We start from the raw sequence: 18,790 nt of genomic DNA, 5'->3' as shown, positions 1-18,790 counted from the left end.
ATAAAAGTTGAGACGCATTCCTAAGGACAGTTTTTGAGGCCCAAAAATGTGACACAAGCACATATATGTATAATATAACAGGTGTAGATGGTTTTAACCACATACAATGAGTCATTTGTGATGTAACATGATAATAAATGAACAAAACACTGAAATTTTACTTATCAGAAATAATGTTGAGTGCTGCAGGTGGTGGTGAGGTGAGGTTGTGGGATCATAATTACTGGGAGTTACCTCCTTAAAACATCAAGTTTAATGTCCAATGCAATTCCTTTATGTATGGAATCTTTTATCACCACTGCTTTCACTTGAACTTGATGGTCTTTTTCCACTCATCTTGATTAAGGGTACACACTAACACAGATGCATAACTGAACATAAACTGAGGAAAGAATTAAAACTGAGCAGCACCATTTCTGTTGTGGCTGCTATCAGCTGGTGAGGTGAGCCGCCCGGCAACCATCTTGTAGCTACCACGAGAATCCACACAAAATAAATTTTATAAATTCAGTGAAATTTTTTCTTCTATATTGCAGTTTTTTTCTTTTTAAAATCTTAGTAAATTAACCAAAATTCTGCAAGGGCAAATAAAGCCATAAACATGTACGCATAACTGAGCACAAGCTGGGGAAAGAATTCTAACCGAGCAGCTTCATTGTTGTGGTGAATGCTTGCAATTGGGGAGGTGACAGTGGGATGCCAAAGTGGGGCACAGACCCAGTGTGGGGGGGGCATATAAAATTTTAAATGAATGCATCTTCCTATTGAAATAATTCATACATCAATTTCAAAACTCATGACATCATCTATTTCCATGTTTGAACTCAAGGCCAGGATGATATATTAAGAAAATGAGCATACAACACTAATTCCACTTTCAAAGTGTCTTATATAACTGTAAAGTAATATTACTAGAATAGTACTAACTTAAACCTGTTGAAGAATTAAGATAACGCAAAATGCATGTACAGTACTGTTCAGTTTTCCACCTATCATATTTTCAGGGAATAAAAATGCATTTTAGCATACAAATGAGCCTATTCTCAACCAGAAATGTCCAAACGAGGTTACACCAAAGTAACCTAATAATCATCTAAGAGTAATAAGGATACATGGTAAGGTAATAATCCACTTACCTCCATTTATTGAATATAATATAAATAAAATATAAATTAAATTTCATAAATATAATGAACATTGTTCAAAATCACACTGTAATACATGAGCACAAAAAAGAACATAAAATCCACATAAAGTTCAAAGCCACAACCCTTATATTGCAAAGCTATATACACCTTTAGAACAGCTGAATTCGCCTGTTCTCGTGCTGGATAGCGAACATTTTAATAAACTCGTCCATGACTTAGCTCTTCTAGTCTCAATGGTGAGAACACCCAGGTTACTCAGTCTGCTGTCTGCCATAGTTGTGCACAAATGGCTTTTTGTGAGTTAAGAGCTGAGAAGCTGCACTCACAGCAGCGCTGCTTATTGGGAAGGCCAAGGCAATCCTGCACAGTTCATTAAAGACCTCTTTGTAGGGCTCAAAGAACACCGTTAGCTCTAATACACTGGACAGCTTCTGCATTCCACTTTGAGCTTTCCTTTCCAAAATCCCCTTTGCTTGGTGCAGCTCATGGCTGAGATCTTCAACATCACACTCATAGATCTCTGCTAAGCAAAATACAGCTTCCTACTTCCAAGAAACTCTTGCTCTTTGGGTCTTATCACCGTACACATCTCACCACTTCTGAGTTGGGGGGCAAATGGGGTGGCCTATCAGATTTCAGGGGGGCCGTGGCAACCCCAGGCCACACCCTGAACACGCCACTGGGAGGTGAGAGGCTTTCCAACTGCCTTGTGGCCACCATAGAAGGATTTACACAATATTTTTTACTATTTTTGTAAAAATTTAGATTAAAAATCTTTTTTTTAATAGTGAAAATGAAAAAAATTCTGTAAGGGCAAATTTTTTCTGCAACCACAAAATTAAGGTCTAAATTTGTAAATTCCATTACCAGAAATTCTGTATCCCAGGGGATGCCTGTACTGAAACTAAATCTAACTTAATAAACACTGAACCCACACCCATCTTATTAAATGTTGAAACCATACTCAGTCTGTTGAATGCTAAATCCAAAGACATCTTAATAAATACAGTACTACATTCATCCAATTTTACCGAGTGCCTATCCAACATAATCTCTTAACTACAAAAATCCAGAAAAATCCAGAACACTGTGGTATGTCTATTTACATAATGTCTTTCCAACAATATAAAGCAAGGGTATCATAACACAACCATAATTAAAAAACAGAGCTTAGATGAAAAAATCCTCTGCTCCAAAGACATACTTAACACATTAAATTAGCTTAAGTGACAAAGTTGGAATTGTGAGCCAATAAGTGCTACAACATGTTATTTCACTAGAAATGAATCATGCATTTTCAAGTAATCGAATTTCCCATTCTGCATTACTTACAACTAAGTAGATCCCTTTTAAGTAGGTATGGTTAGGGTATTTAATAAGCAATCTAATTAATAGCTGTAATACCCACAGATTAGAGTCAAGAAATATTTCTCTCTTCAGGGATCCAATAAGATACAATGAAAAAAGAGTGACTGTTCCCTTTTAGGGTCCAACAGAAGAGAAATATTTTCCTCAAGCAACTGTTAACTAAAAACTCAGGTTGCATAGGGAGTCAATGTTGTCTTCAGCCCTGTTAGTATATCACAGGTGACAGGTCAAATGAGGTTACTGATGTGTCAATGTTGGTGGGTAGCATCCTATATGAGACCCTCCTGGACAGTCCAAGTTGGAGGGAGAGATTTAAGATAACCCGGTGAATCCCTCCTGTTGTTGCTCAGTTAGGAGTACTAAGTGGTCTTGTCATAGACAATAAAAAGACATGTCATTACAGAGAGGACCATTTAAAAGAACTAGTAGATGAAAAGACTTGAGAATGAAAGGGTGAGTGGCATACTCATTGACCATGATAAACATAACAAGAACTTCATTTCAAATGTACATTAGCATCTTTAGATATATGCCCATTAGACAGTTGCAACAGCTGAAACAAAGTGACCCTTCTCAGCTATTATAAGGCTGAACACGCGTACAGTCCCCTTCACTAGTTCATTTACAGGGGCTCGTCAGGTTTTGTGCAGCATGGCAGCCCTGTGTTTGTTTACATTTGACAGAAGGAAATTGGCAATAGTAAACATACCATGGAATCAAAATAAAACAATATAAAAACAAATATTTCAAAGATAATGACTTGTGAAATGTTTATATGACAAGCCCCTGTAAATGCACTAGTCAAAGGGAACTGCCTGATAAGATTAGCACTGATGCACTGGTCATCATCATCTCTCCCTGAATTATTCACAGATTGATTGATTTACGGATTTTAGGCTCAAAGTCAAGCACTGGAGCCAATGGGCTAAATAATTCGCAGGATAAATTTTATCTACTGTACTTGAATACAAAAAGCTCTCGACTGTGAAGTCAGTAAAAACTGAAAACTCTGCATGCTTTACAGTGTGAGCAGGAAAGTTGAAAAAAGGTTCTTGTTTAGTTGTGCCCTGTATAATTTTAAAATCTCTCTATTATATATCTTCACTAACATATCCCCTATTCTTCCAAAATGTACAGTAATCCCTGGATATGGCAAGCCAATAACTAACACATTTTTATATAACATAGGAAATAAATTGCACTACAGGTACTTCCTAAAGCTAATGCATTCTGTAGTACATTATTAAAACATCAAGGCCAGTTCAGTACATGTCTGTGATTGGCCTTCCCTGAAACCTCAGAATGAACATAGGCAGCAGCCTTGAACAAAATCTGCTAGGTCTGAAAGAATAAATATGGAAATTGCCTTCTATGTACAGTAGCATTTCCTGCACCTCATTCATTTCCTCAACAAGTGCTCACTTAGAAAATTTATATCTCTCTATGAAAATGCTCACTATTTAGGCATTAATGTTTACAAGCTACACACACTCCATTATTTTGCATGTCCCTACTGTAATCCACCTTATGAGATTCCTACATAATAGCTGAATACCTTAAAACCTTTCTGTCGTGATTAACATCAAATGGTGATTATATAAGTTCTAGGTAAATGTCATGTATAGAAATATGTTTAATCTTTTGTTTAATTATTATAATAATTAATTTATCACAATCTTAAATACAGAATTATATCACACTAGTGATCCTACACTGAGGGTCATTCTAGTAACCCACTGGTCATCACCACAGTCCCTGATTTTACTATCACATACTGTACCTCAAACGATCTATCACAGATCTCTTTTTCTACATATATCATAAAAGTAACTACTTTATACAATAACAGTTCTACAACAATCTCTGCAACTGAACTGTCATAACAAAAGAAGTAGCTGTAACTAAGGCTTAATTCATATTTAAGATCACAAATAATATATAAAAACAAAGGAAAAACATCACAAAACAGAATAGCCAAAAGCATTCATAGATACAATTAGCATAAAGAAATTATAAAAGAATGTTACTGATAAGCACATGCCTCTTTACCATGCCCCTACTACAGTAGTTACACTTTTTCACATACAGTACCTTCATAGATCTTTCTTCTACAGGATGGAAGAAACTAATTCTTAAGTTTGATCATTTGAATCTTATAACAGAATTGTATTTACCTGAGGATTCTGAAGTGCACAGCTAAGGGATCATGATGTATCAAGATTGAGGCACTAAATGGGTTAAGTAAGAAGGGTTATATGTAAAATATAACTAAAAAATTGTGTCTAGAGGGCATAGTTTCCTTGTTTTGCACATTGATCCCAAAGTTTAACCATTCAAAATCATCTAAATGTAACTGTTAACCAAAACTTATGAACAATGAAAAACAACCAAAATGTAGGTCACAATGACTTTTGATGCAATCTGTAGTAGACATCCATCTGAAGTTTCATGAGAAAAGTGTTTGAGAAAAATCAATGGATGAACGAACACTGACCCACACTCAAAGTGGAATATTAAAACAGAGGCCTCTAACTGCTAGTATGGAATTACAAGCTTACCAATGGCATGGACAAAAGATATCTGAGGCTAAAGCCTTTAGTCAATAAGTGAGATGCTGGCTGGGGAGAGAGGTTAACAATCTGTGACTTGTGATAAAGGCATAGGGACACAATACTGTATCTTTATTATTACACAAGTATCTCATACTGTGGAGATGATCTACTGTAGTTTGATACCAAGTATGGGTTAACTTACCTTCTCTGTGATGGTGTGGCTGTATTCTGTAGCTTTCTCTGTGGCTATGCTGCTGTACTCCATCGCCTTCCCTGCAATTTTAGTGGCACCCAGAGAAAGCATTGACCAACCCTGAAATGTAAAGAACATTCACTATGAATTTCATCTGGATAATTTTACAAGTTATACTTACAAAAATTTACAACACAAATCTAACATACAGTATACGTAGATACTGTATAATGACTCTCTCATCTGCTGCAATTGTATTACTGCACTTTCTCTTGATCAGATTTCTTGTTAGTAAAATATATTTATTTATAGTAGTACCTCGATACACCGGATTAATTGAGGCAGACCCCAGTCCGGAAAAAGTGAATTGATGGTTGGGGGAGGGGGACTGAACATAACCATAGCCGATTTCAAGAAAATCAGACATAAGAATGTTTGTCGAAAACTTTGTTCAGTGATACAGTGATACGACTGTTTCGTATTGCAAAGTGTTATACATTATTGATAGTACAGTACTGATATGTGAAACAGTTTATTTAGCCAGAAAGATACAGTCATTAATAATAACAATATTGACATGGCTGAGCTAATTGAGAGCCTGTGTTCTCTTGATGGCACCTGATATACTTATCTTAATTAAGTACCCTGTATGTATGAAACCACAGAATTTGTCTTTTTAATAAGGAGAAACTAAATATTGTACAGGACTATAGATGAAAATAAGAAAATATATGAGCAGGGGTGTATTGTATGTGGGAGATGAGAGTGTATCTTGGAGCAGCAGGCGGGAGATAGTGTGGGTTGACAACTCCTCCCTCCATCCCCAAGGACACCTTAACACATCTTTATGCAATTTCACCACAATTCCCATATTATTTAAGTTCATTTGGTGCCAGGTGATAAAATATTATCATAAAATTATAAACTTTCCCCTAAAAAGAATTGCTCAACACCAGATAGCCAGTGCATCATATTAAATTACTGTACTGGTGCTTGTTAACTAAATGCTAACAGCTGATCTTCTCACCATGTTGCCAGCCTCCCATCTCACATGCTTACCACAACACCTGTCTTCAACAGTTGGTAAATAATATTGGAATAGATTTATCAGCACTTAACCCATTGTCACCGCTGTTTTAAAATGCAGCTGTATTTACGTATTTCCCGTGCTCACTGGTGACATTTTTACAGTCTAAATAAGTGAAAATGGGACTAGTGGCAATTGTACCAGGTGCCTGAGGGGGTTGGGGAGGGGGTGGAGGGTGTGAGGGACAGAGCTCCCATATTTATCTCCCCCTTGTTCACTGTCTCCTTGACACAGACTGTAAAACAAATAATAGTGTGTCTGCATATTAAAGAAGGTGATGGTACAGTATCCAAGCTATCTAGAAACAGGTTCTATGGGAAAATAGGATTTCCAAAGAAATTCTTTATTTCTTGCAAGAAATCCTCCATTAAGAAATTTTCATCACTGAAAGCCAACTAGAAAGTGGGAGGAGGAGGTACTACAAATGATTCTTTAACTCAGCAAACATCTACCCTACGAGAGTTAACCCAACTACACAAGAATGAAAAGGGTGACCCTACTACTCTACCTTATCACAAAGTTCTTCAGTGTTATCTTGCAAACTCCACTAAAATTATAATATAATGCATCTTTCTCCTTTCAAGTCATCTTGAAAAAAATCATTGGATTTGATGCATTATTGTATATAAATATTGTAAGTGACACTTACTGAAGTTAAAGAAGTTACAGCAGTGTCAAAAATCTCTGTAGAGGCACTCTTTGGGGGCGGGTTGGGGCAATTGCCAAAACCAGAATACCGACCTCCTTGAGATGGTGGAAGGTGTCTGTGAAGGAGAGGAAATTAATTCAAATTAGATTACTAACATCCTTAATTTTCAACATAATGAAATTAAATTTGAACTGAACATCTAACACAAAACTAAAACAAAAAATACAGATAAGAAATACTAGATTTGTCAGTTCATGGAACAAGATGTAAACAATTTATTTAATGTCTACAATGAACTTTTACTCATACTAAATATATAATACGTACACAATGTTGACCAATATCTAGTACACTACTTATTGGTAACTACATTAATGCAATTTTCAATGCAGTAAAATAACGATGCCTACTATCTCTATATACTCTTCTGCAGGGGATAATTACAGCTTTGTATCACCATTTGGTGAATAATGATGGAAACTAATAGACAATCCTTCATGATTTAAGTTTTGTGGTGTTGGAAGAACCTTCTAAAACATACTGTTTACCAAATCATATATCTCTGCAAATATCTTTCTCTTTGAAGACATTAACAATCAGAGAATAAAACCTTAACACCTTAACATTAATGTAATTAAAAAGGAAACTTACTCTGGTCGGGAAGCATTTTCATCTTGCATTTTCGCAAAGAATGCCTCTGTCTGGCTCTTTAAGCTAGGGTCTTGGTAGCCACCCTGATAACTTCCTTGATAATCTTGATAACCACCACCGCTGAAGTTATCATAATTATTGCCAGTGGAAGAATACACATTTTGCCCTAGAAGAGAAAAGATGGAAAAGTAGCTAATATCTCTCGGATGATGAAGATAGCAAATTTATGTCACTTGTGACATTTTATAAGCAAAAAACATAATCTCAAGCTAAAGGACATAAATAAACAAATAAATACTTCACTAGACCTTCGGTGCCAACTGTCAAACACGTCACTGTCACTTCCCTTCCTCCCTCCCTCCCTCCCTCTCCCCCATTTTCCCAGCCAGGGTTTGGTGTTTTAGGCTTAAAGTTTTTATCTTATATTATGTCACAGACTAAAGTTAGAAGAATATAATTTGTATTGCTGGAATCTTTGCAAGACAGCAAATAATTTGAATAAAAATGCCATATTTTTGCACGAGATAAATTTTTTTGCTCTTTGTACTAAAATTCTTAAATTAGAACTAAAATGTGTATGTCTAATGCGAGCTATAGCATGTTTATATTCAAATTAATCACTATCTTATAAGAATTCCAGCAATGTTAATTATATTCTTCCATGTCAGTTCAGTGACATTTTATAAGAGAAAAACGTAAAGTCACTCTAAGGACAGATAAATAAATAAGCACAAGACCTTGGCATCAACTATCAAACATATCACCTCACCTCCCTCCCTCCCCCCGTCTTCCCAGCCAGTAAACAGACCATTTCACATCCCTTAATTTTAGCTGTGTTGATTTATGAGTGTTTGTTTTAACATAATACCTGTACCACAAAAAACAATGTTTTGTTTATTCTAGGAGATGGGCTGAGGTGTATCTGGGTAGATTCTCAATCTTTTTAGTACTTTGTGTTTCTCTCAAGTACCAAACTAAATTATTCCATTGAAATAACACTTCTATTTAGTGCGAATTCGGTTTAAAGTGACCTCTCTTGGAACATATCTCGTGTTATATCAACGTTATACTGTATACAGTAAATACTGTACAGTCCCGTAATTTATAATACAGATTGTGGATGGTGGCCTTGAACTGCTGTTTGTTATAAGTGATATCCCCATTAGCCGGAATAATTGGTGCAGAATTCTTCCCGGGATGAGAGATTTCCGGGTAACGAGAAACTCTCTCAAACCCGGAAAAATCACACATCCCGAGAATTTTTCTGGGTACATACTGGGAAAAGTTTCTCAGAATTTTCATCTTCGGAATTTCAAGTCTCCAAAATTTTCTCTGAATCTTCCAGAATTACACATCAAATCATCCTTGGAATTTGCTCCCAGACCAGGAAAAAAAATCGGACAGATTTTCCGTAATTTCCTCAGAACATGCGCCTGATTTACAACCTTGGAAACTCATGCACAGACCCGAAATTGATAGAATCTTTCCAGAAAAATTCTGAGCCAATTTCAATTTCAGGTACAGTATTGGAAAGTTCCAGCTAATGGGGATTTTGGTTAACAGAGATTTTACTACAGTACAGTAGAGTAAAACTAGATGTAATAGTTGAAAGCAAACTGGTGAAAAAAGTAGAATAAAAATTTTTCTGAGTTTTTCATATACAATTTATTTTAAGCATCCCAAAGTTTAAGAAAATTTGTATTCATATCAAAGTTAAAGCATAAACACTGGGCAAGCTAATCAAATTAAAGATCTACAGTACGGTACACAAGATGATAGGCAAAAAATCACATAAGAGCTACATATCACTTTAACAAATTAACAGTTACCGGTAAATGTGTACTGTATAAGGACAGCTAAAATCTTAAACTGCAATTGGAGATTAAAGGTAGAAATTACACATGCATTTTTTTTACTCTTGCAAGTACAGTACTGGTCTACCAAGTTGCAAGGTGACTGGAAGCAAGAGTGACATTGATTCTCCATTCATTGTCATTTGTTCTCTTTAATGTCTGGAACAAATGTGTTCTGCTATAATATTCAACTTCCAGAACACATATTGTACAGTACAGTACTGCAATTGTGTGCAGCATAATACTGTATTTCATAAAAAAAAAAATCGTAAATCAAATAGATCAAACAATGAAATAATTTGAAAACAAAGAGTATGTCTCATTGTAATTAACATCAGTGTTAAGGAACCACTACAAATGTTCTGTATGCAGTACAGGCATCCCTCGCTGTACGAATGGGTAAATTCCTTGAAAATTATTCTTGAAGTGAATATTCGTATATTGAATAGTATAACATATGGTAAAAATAGGGTTCGGTTCTCCAATGACAAGAAAATCCCCATATCACACCTAAAAAAATTTAATCAATTCACATACAACAAACTACAACCTAACTACTGTAAATTAGTACCTAACTATGGTAATTTAGTGCCTAACTACTGAAATTTAGTGCCTAACTACTGTAATCGTTCCTAATTACTGTACTTTAGTGCCTAACTACTGTAATTTAGTACTGTACCTAGGTACTGTTATTTAGTACCTAAGTGCTGTAATTTAATACCTAACAATTGTAATTTAGAGCCTATCACATTAAAAAAATAACAAAATATAAATTTGGTACATTACCTAAAGGGACCATGTTCGTATAAGTGAGAAAAGCCTTTGTATAAGGAATTCCTGTACTGTAAAACAAATACTATATACTGTAGTAGGTCTCATTTAAAAAGTGAATCTTGTGCCTTGCCCTCACACCACTCTTATACAGTACTGTAAAACTAAGGAAAATTTTAATTTTCCTTCCTCTACATCACTTCCTTGCTGGCTGTATCAGAACACATGCATTGAATATCATCTTTCCTTATCATCTGATTCGACGAGTAAGTTTTGTACATAAAATAGTATACAATACAGTACACTACTACATCTACATTCCAGGTACTGTACTGTTTATCAATTCTACAAATTGAACACTTCAGTAAGGTCTCAAACCAGTTAAATATTGACAAAAAAGCCTACCTGGTGATTTGAAGGCAGGTGCTGAGGTACACTTAGGAATTGATGTTGATCGGTGATTCCGTGCAGATGAACTCTCTATGCTCCAGGATTTGCCCTGTGACAATGCTGTTACCTGTGGTGGGTATGCACTTTAGAATCAGTCACCACTAGTAAATAATAAAAAATAAAAATAAATAAATGGATAAAAGTACTGTACATCATTATTAACAACTTTAATATAATTCCTGTAGAGACACTGATAAATACAGTAGTAAATAAAAAATCATAAACTAACATGTTATGTTTGGTATTGAAGAAGCCTAGCAGTGGGACAATTTTGTATTTATTTTTTAACTCTTTCAGTTTTACTTTTTTAGTAATGCTATTGTTGGCAAATAAGGCTACTAATTTCTAATGTAAAAGTATTAAAATGCATTATTATACCATCACAAGCTGTCAAGATATGAAACAACGATTAATCAACTTTTCAAGATAGTACTGTATAAGAAGGATCCATCTAACCAACACATTTACAACCTGGCAAAAGCTTTATGTTCACAACTAATCTGATCGAGAGAGATATAAAAATATTAGCCTCCAAGCATGTAACAGGTACTGCACAATGAGTTATATTTGTACTGTATTAGCTTACACATACACACACAAAACTGTTCATATATTTCCTTCCTAAAGAGCAATACAACATAGTTAACACTTTCACTTCATGTGTGTGTTATCTACATACCTGTACCATCAAAAATTAAATCAAAGTACTGTACTGTAATCACTTAAGAGGGATGATAAATAATGAAATATTGTTTTTCTTTAAATCACACTAAGTTTCTTTCAAGATTATCAAAATGCACAAATTAGGTACAGTATTAAAATTACCTCACAAATTATAGGGTCAAAAACAAAACAAATACACAATTGCTGTTTAGCAATACTGTACTGAAATAATAATAATTGCATACTAAGCAAATCTTACACCACCTCACACTTGTACAGTACAGGTACTTAGTGATGTACCCAGAAATTTGCCAGGGGGCAAACTTTGAACGAAACATATTGAGGCATTGTTGAAATACGAGATAATTAATATTTTTCTATATGTTCACGATGACCTAACTGTTCAATTAGTGATGCTATTATTTGTATTTATTTTGTTATCGTTATTACAGTATTTTTTCTTTTCTTCTTGTTAAATATGGTTTATTTGGAATAATTTATTAGCCCAATGGGGGATCACCCCTGCCGTCTTCCCCTTCGGTACGCCAATAACTGTACCACTGTATAGTATAGTAGAGCACAGGAGAGTACAGTACTGTATTTATGTAGATACAGGTAAAGGTTGCAGAAGCACCTTGAATAGCAACATACCAATTTCAGTTTCCATAAAACTACCCTTTGAATAATCTTCCTTCAATAAATGCCTAAATAAACATTCAAATACATACCATAGAAATTATCAAAATAAAAAATCAATTAACAAATTGAAATTATAAAAGAATACAGTATCATACAGTAGTAAATACTAATTTTGTGTAAATGAAGTTACCTAAAACTACAGTGAAGATAAGCAGAGTAAGCAGAACTGTACAGTAATGATGATTTAATATACGGTATGCGATATGGAATTACAGTACAGTAAAATATTTTTTTATAATAGGAATTAAAAAAAAGTAATTTAATATACCGTACTGCCACCCTTGCCCAAGGGCCAAGAAGCATGTACAGGACACATTCACGGATACAGTATGTAAAATAGCGCAAACGCAAGAGAAATATTTAGATAAGTATGGTAAATATGTACATACTGTACAGTACTGTACTGTAGTGGGTAGAAGCAAGGATGTTGTTGGTGAGCAGGGTATGTGCGAGAAATTACCATGGTAACATGGTTGTTGATAGTGAGGAAATTAAGGAGAAAATAATACGACTGATTACTGCATAAGCAGTACGAATGACAGGATCAGCCTAAGGGTAATAAAACAAGTGCAGGGCCGATGGAAAGGTGGGTGAAAGTTCAGGAATACAGTAGTTGCAGAAATGCTGAAAGCATCAAGCATGTAGGTGCATCAATGGTGACCAAACTGACTAATGCAATCATGACTGAATGTACTGTATTGTTTAAAAGTGTAACCGTAAATACTTGTAAGGGTATAGGTGATATATTTGAACATGGGAACTTCAGAGGCATGTAGCTGTTAGATCAGGTAATGAAAGTTTTGGAAACAATTATCAAAAAATTTATATGGTAGAGAGTGGATATAAATGAAAATGCACTTTGATGTCAGGTAGGGGGACTACAAAGGCAACATTTAAGGCAAGGCAACTACAAGATAAATATCTAGAGAAAGAAATTTATACTTTATGTTTGTAGACTGAGAGAAAGCATTTGACAGGATACCATGTAAAGTAGCAAAGTGAGCAATGAGAAAGCTAGGGGTTGAGGAGTGCCTTGTTTGAGTGGTGATAGTCTTATATGAGGGCTCAAAAACCTATTAGAGTAAAATTTTGGAAAATGTGTCTCGACTTAGTCTACCCTGGGAATTGGTGTATGTGGATCACTGATAGCGGATAGTACAGTACGTAATGGAGACAGGAGAAATCTAAGAAATAGATGTATGGAATCTGTAGTCAAAAGACTGAGAGTGAATGTGGTAAAAATTAAAGTATTGTTTAGTAGCATAGGTGAAGGACCTATAGTGGAAAGAGGAAAAATCGCCAAGTGCTGTCTGTAAAAAAGGTGTTGGCAGCAACTCAATTATATGCAATGAATGGAGAAGTGGGTACATAAGAGGTGGCATGAGTAGATGGAAGATTGCAGGATGTTCAGCATAGTAATGAAGAGGCTGCCAGGGCTAAAAAAAAAAAATCTATACAAGAAGACTACCCTAGCCTTCCTCTTTCAAATGATTTTAGTTCCATATGGCAGATTCATCAGTAGCCTCATTTTGGAAGTGGTGATGGACCATGCACTTAAGAGGAGAAATTGCAGATTCTGCCAGTGCAGTAATTAGGATCCCACCAGCACCCACAGCCAACGAGTGTTTCACTAGACTGTCACATGACTGACTGAGCCACTGGGCATCCAGCCCAGGCCAGTATATTCCTGCACCTCTATGGATGCCTTATTTTTTCTCTATTTAGCATTATTCATAGGAAATTATTAAGTTTTCCTATGCTCGATGGGCTCATCAGAGTAAAGCACAACCTGATGTCAGGCTACCCACAGAAGAGAGCCAGGAAGTGTATTATATTGTGTTATGAAATTTCATTATCATTTTTTCTTCCTAATTACAATGTACAAAAAATCTGTTTAATGAGACAAAAAACTGTACATCAAAATCTATCAATTAGTAATGTTATGAAATACATTTTGCGATTTCAAACTCGAGCACTCATTTTCTCACAACGTAGTTTTGGCACGTTCACCGGTCATACAGTACTACTCCAAACACCCAAGATGAAAGGGCCATGAGAAGACCCCTTCAATAAAATAGTTCCTTATATAAACACTAGTAACTCACCTTATCTCTATAGAGAGCAGCTGCTCTTGTGTTGTACTTCTGTTGCATTGGTGCATGGTGGTCGTAATCACTCTGACTCATCAAGAATTCTTTGGCTCTTTTATTTCCACCAATCTGCAAATTAATTAACTGATTACAGTAGTCATAATATATAACAAGGCAAAATATATTGTATTGAAAATATGAGAATAGTCTGTAGAAATGTTCAATGTTAGGGTTGTATCACATAGAATAACCAGCTGGATAATTTTTACAGTTTCTATCTAGCCAGATAAACAGAAAGTCAATTTTTTCAACTATACAGTTTCTCCTCGACTTACGATGGGGTTCCGTCCCGACGACCAGGTCGTAAGTCGATTGGTCGTAAGTCGAAATGGCGAAAATAATACAGTACATAGAAATTCTAAAATAGGTGTCTCTTTTTCTTCTCAACACCACGAGAACTCTCACTTTTATGCTTACAAGCCATTTTAAAGGGAATTACAAACGAAAATTTTTTCAGTACACAGAGCGATCACTAACATCGGCACTCGAAAATACCTAATTTGAAAAATATTATATATGACTGCAACTGCCGTATATATATAACATATTATCAGCTTTGTACGGACCATCACTAAGGTTTATTGAATTCATTTCCCTAATCAGACTTGCTTCAAAAAGAAGTCTTTCTGTGACACATGTTGATTTAAACACTTCTATACTGTTTTCCCAATCCATGGGATGAATATTTTCCTTATATGAACGAAAAGTGCACTGGTTTCAGATGCTGTTCTAATATTATACTTGTGCTGTTTTATTCTAAGTTACAATACTTTTCCAGTCTGACCTACATAATTTCCATTACAATTGCTATAGGGAATACTGTACAATAAACACTTCCATTTACATTCAAGGTTGGGCTGTTCTTAATTAACATACTAGTAATAGTTGAGTCATACTTAAAAATAACATACAAGTTTAGTAATCTAAAGGATTGAACTAAAGGGACAAATTCATTGCGATAAGATAGAGTCAAATGTAGGAACTTGTCTAGTAGGAGTACAATAGAAGGATTTTTTTAGCCCTTTTTAGACAACGATCAACAAACAATGAAGGGTAGCCAAGCTTTTCCGGAATGAACTAAATGTGTTGCAGTTCTTCTTCAATAAATTCAGGGTCACAAATACCGGTATGCAAACATCTCAAAAACATAGCAAAAAAAACAAAAAAATACATAAATAAATAAAACTGACATTTTGGTAGACTCAAGGTGACTCGATAAAAAAGTGTGAAACTGTTTACCGCGGTGTAGGCTTTCTGTACACCTTAAATTTATAGTTGTGACCATTTCTTACCAAAAGCATGTTCAAATGGTGATTTTGTCGCTGTGGTGGTTGTTTTGTCAACATAATTTTGGTTACCCTTTCATATATTGTGATTTCTGATAAATACAGTAATTACCAGTACAGCACACCCTTGCCATTCACGAGGGATAGGTTCCAAGAAATGGCGTGAATTGGCAAAACCGCAAATAGCAACTTATACTACCTTAGTGCACAACTGTATACCTATACCAAACAACTGACCAGCTGCAGCAGCACTCATCCCTTCTTTTAACTTATCTAATAACAAAACTTTCTTTGTCAGGTCATCACTGACTTCTGCCTTTTACATTTCACTCCACTAGCATCACTAGCACTGACACTAGGCAGTCTTTTAGGGGCCACTTCACACAGAAACACTGAAGTTTTGAGAGTACAACACGAGATGCTGTGTGGGGTGAATCGTTGGGCTGCGGGAAAAGGCTTGCAAGCTAGCCACCATAGCCACATCTGCTTACTGCTAATCGTCGAAATCGCTAATCGCAAACTCGCGAATGGCAAGGGTCTACTGTAGTACAGAAGGAGTTTTTGTTATACTGTACACTATACTGTAGATAAATCAGTAGGGAATTAACTATATTTCAGGTATAGTAAATAAGTACAGTACAATATAATGATTACTGTATACTAAGAGTGTAAGACGACTTGTATATAGTCTTATGGTAACACTGAAATCCTACTGCAAAAGATACACCACAGAAAAACTAGAGCACACTATATTTTGGCTGTAACCTGTAGGTAGCAAGCAACTATCAAACAGATTTTCTGCCTCATTTACACATAATTGCAGGGTCTCAATTGTTTCTATTACTTTGACAACAACATACAGGTATACAGTATCTTTTCTCACCCATTATCTTTTTTCCTTTTTTTTATTTAGGGTTCTTTTTTTATTATTACAGTTGGCCCTTAACATACGCGGGTGTCAGGTAACAGAGATACCCGTGAATGTTAAAAATCTGTGTTCTTTTGCCCCCCTAAAAAACCCCTGGCCCCCCATGTCCTTATTTACCGTATATACTTGTATGTAGTTCGAGTTTTTAAGACCAAATTATTTGGCAAAAAATTGGGGGTCGACCTCTAAACGGGTAAAAGTTTCGTTAGGTTGAAAAATATTTACCAGTAACTACCAGTAAACAATGGAAACGACGCACCAACGCACCACCAGCTGTGAGTGTCGGTACAGTTACCAGGGCAGATCTCTTGCGTCATCATAGCAAGCCCAAAGTAGCCAAATGCATGGTATGGTATGGTATGCACAGGACGATGTAAAACAAAGTTCGTTAACCGAAACCATTGTTTCAATGGGTTTTTGGGTAATTATCCAGAAAATCCAGTATCAAGTATAATTCACTATCTGGTATATACCTACTCAATGCTATACATGATCACAGTAATACAGTAAATTAATTAAAATTCAAGAATCTAAAATGTGTGTTAGGTATACAGTACAGTATACAGTACCATATTAGAATAAATCAATAATGTGCAAACCAATTTCATTATTGTCACTTACCTTCATTTTCTCTAGTTCATTGTCCTTCCACTTATCCATCGTGATTGAACGTACAAAAGATAAGTGTACTCCCAATCCACGGTGTTTCCCTGAGCACTCGAGGCATATCCAGATGCCATAGGACACTGAGGCCCACTGGGGATTGTGGGCACCACACTCAAAGCATTGCTGTTACACAAAATAACAAAAAGCTTTAGAAATAAAATACACTACAGGTACACCCATACATTATGTAAAATAAGACCATATTTCTTACGTTTTTAAATAGTTAATTAATTTCTTGGCCTGCAAAGCACATAGAGACATCATCTTAGTGTCATTTAAGTTTTTCACCATGTTTTACCCAGCAATTTCCCCCATCCTTCATACCCTGCCCACTACAGGTGATTTATGATCATATATATATATATATATATATATATATATATATATATATATATATATATATATATATATATATATATATATATATATATATATATATATATATATATATATAATCAACGACCTCACCAGCAAGGAATCGAACCCTCGACCTACTGGGTGGGACTAGGGAACGCTTACCGGCTAACCCACAAGGACACTAAAAGCAGTCCTAGACTCTGTTATATTTCACACAAAGCCTGTTCATCGAGCTGATGGCGCCGTGAACCTCATAGGGAAACTGCCCGTGCCTCGTATGTGGTGTCAGTAGCATTTTACCGAATCCAGCTGGTTAGCTGGTAAGCGTTCCCTAGTCCCACCCAGTAGGTCGAGGGTTCGAGTCCTTGCTGGTGAGGTCGTTGATTATAACTCCTTCTAGTGGTAGCGGTTTCCTCATAAATTACTGAAAAGTGCCTTAGAATTATCTAAACTATTGATTGCAATCATAAATTTCTTCAAATTCTCTATGTGCCCACAGGAGAAATTTTACCCAATTAATATCCGCTTTAACTAGTCCTTTGCCTACCATATACCAGAACTTGTACACAAACTCATTCAATTCACATATAGAGAATCTTAAATCTAAGTTTCTATCAGAAGCTTGACCTTGGTCAAATGATAATTTGCAGCCTTGACCTCAAGGCTGTAACCCACTTCTAACACACAAATAATTTGATTTCCAATCAAAATTTCCACTTTACTTCGTCAAACCATCGTTACTTACACTGTTTTCATCTTTGGGTTTAATTTCCGCAAGTACTCGTCGTGTTCTTGGGCTGGCCATCGTAACAGATGCCGTCTACCTACGGACGATCACAAACCGCCAACTCAGATTGTTTACTGTCAGTGTGTCAGCTGGAGCTCTCAGCTTCTCACATTACACATTATGCAACACGTCTTTAATATTTACAAAAAATATTTGAGCTTCAGGTCACGTTTACAAATAATATTAATGAATATAAGTTCATATTATATCACAGATAACTAAAAAATAAATATAATAAATGAGAAATATTTACCCTGTAAAATAGGTTTTGATTTCTTTATTTACGTCATTCACCTCTCACGGGCAGTGCAGTATTTCCAAAGACTATACGAAAGATAGGAAAGCGACTATCCCTACTGTTAGAAAGGATGTGCAGTCTGAATCTATGACAGCGCTATCTATTGAGCTGGCGCTTCACTGTACGGAGAATCATTTAACGATTGCTAACGTGTATTTTTTTCTGTATGGAATATGCTTAAGATATGTTAATATAACCAATTTTATATTTTCTCCATATAATACACATAAAATG

The 18,790-nt window shown here is 35.5% G+C and overlaps 1 protein-coding gene across 3 annotated transcripts in view; it reads right to left on the bottom strand.

The window, feature by feature from the left end:
- LOC121875751 (ADP-ribosylation factor GTPase-activating protein 1-like) overlaps positions 1–18,356 on the bottom strand; it is a 48,376-nt gene extending 30,020 nt beyond the window's left edge. For all 3 annotated transcript variants that reach the window (XM_042380430.1, XM_042380432.1, XM_042380431.1), the window contains exons 1-7: positions 18,217–18,356; positions 17,070–17,237; positions 14,190–14,303; positions 10,678–10,789; positions 7,649–7,814; positions 6,998–7,112; positions 5,271–5,381 (exon numbers count right to left, since the gene is read on the bottom strand). In XM_042380430.1, the coding sequence (XP_042236364.1) occupies positions 5,271–5,381; positions 6,998–7,112; positions 7,649–7,814; positions 10,678–10,789; positions 14,190–14,303; positions 17,070–17,237; positions 18,217–18,276 (846 nt within the window). In that variant the 5' untranslated portion in view covers positions 18,277–18,356. The remainder of the gene's footprint in view (positions 1–5,270; positions 5,382–6,997; positions 7,113–7,648; positions 7,815–10,677; positions 10,790–14,189; positions 14,304–17,069; positions 17,238–18,216) is intronic.
- Between the last annotated feature and the right edge of the window lie 434 nt (positions 18,357–18,790).

Source organism: Homarus americanus, unplaced genomic scaffold (assembly GCF_018991925.1).
Source record: "Homarus americanus isolate GMGI-L3 unplaced genomic scaffold, GMGI_Hamer_2.0 scaffold22250, whole genome shotgun sequence".
NCBI lineage: Eukaryota > Metazoa > Arthropoda > Malacostraca > Decapoda > Nephropidae > Homarus > Homarus americanus.
This window is presented reverse-complemented; position numbering and strand designations above follow the sequence as displayed.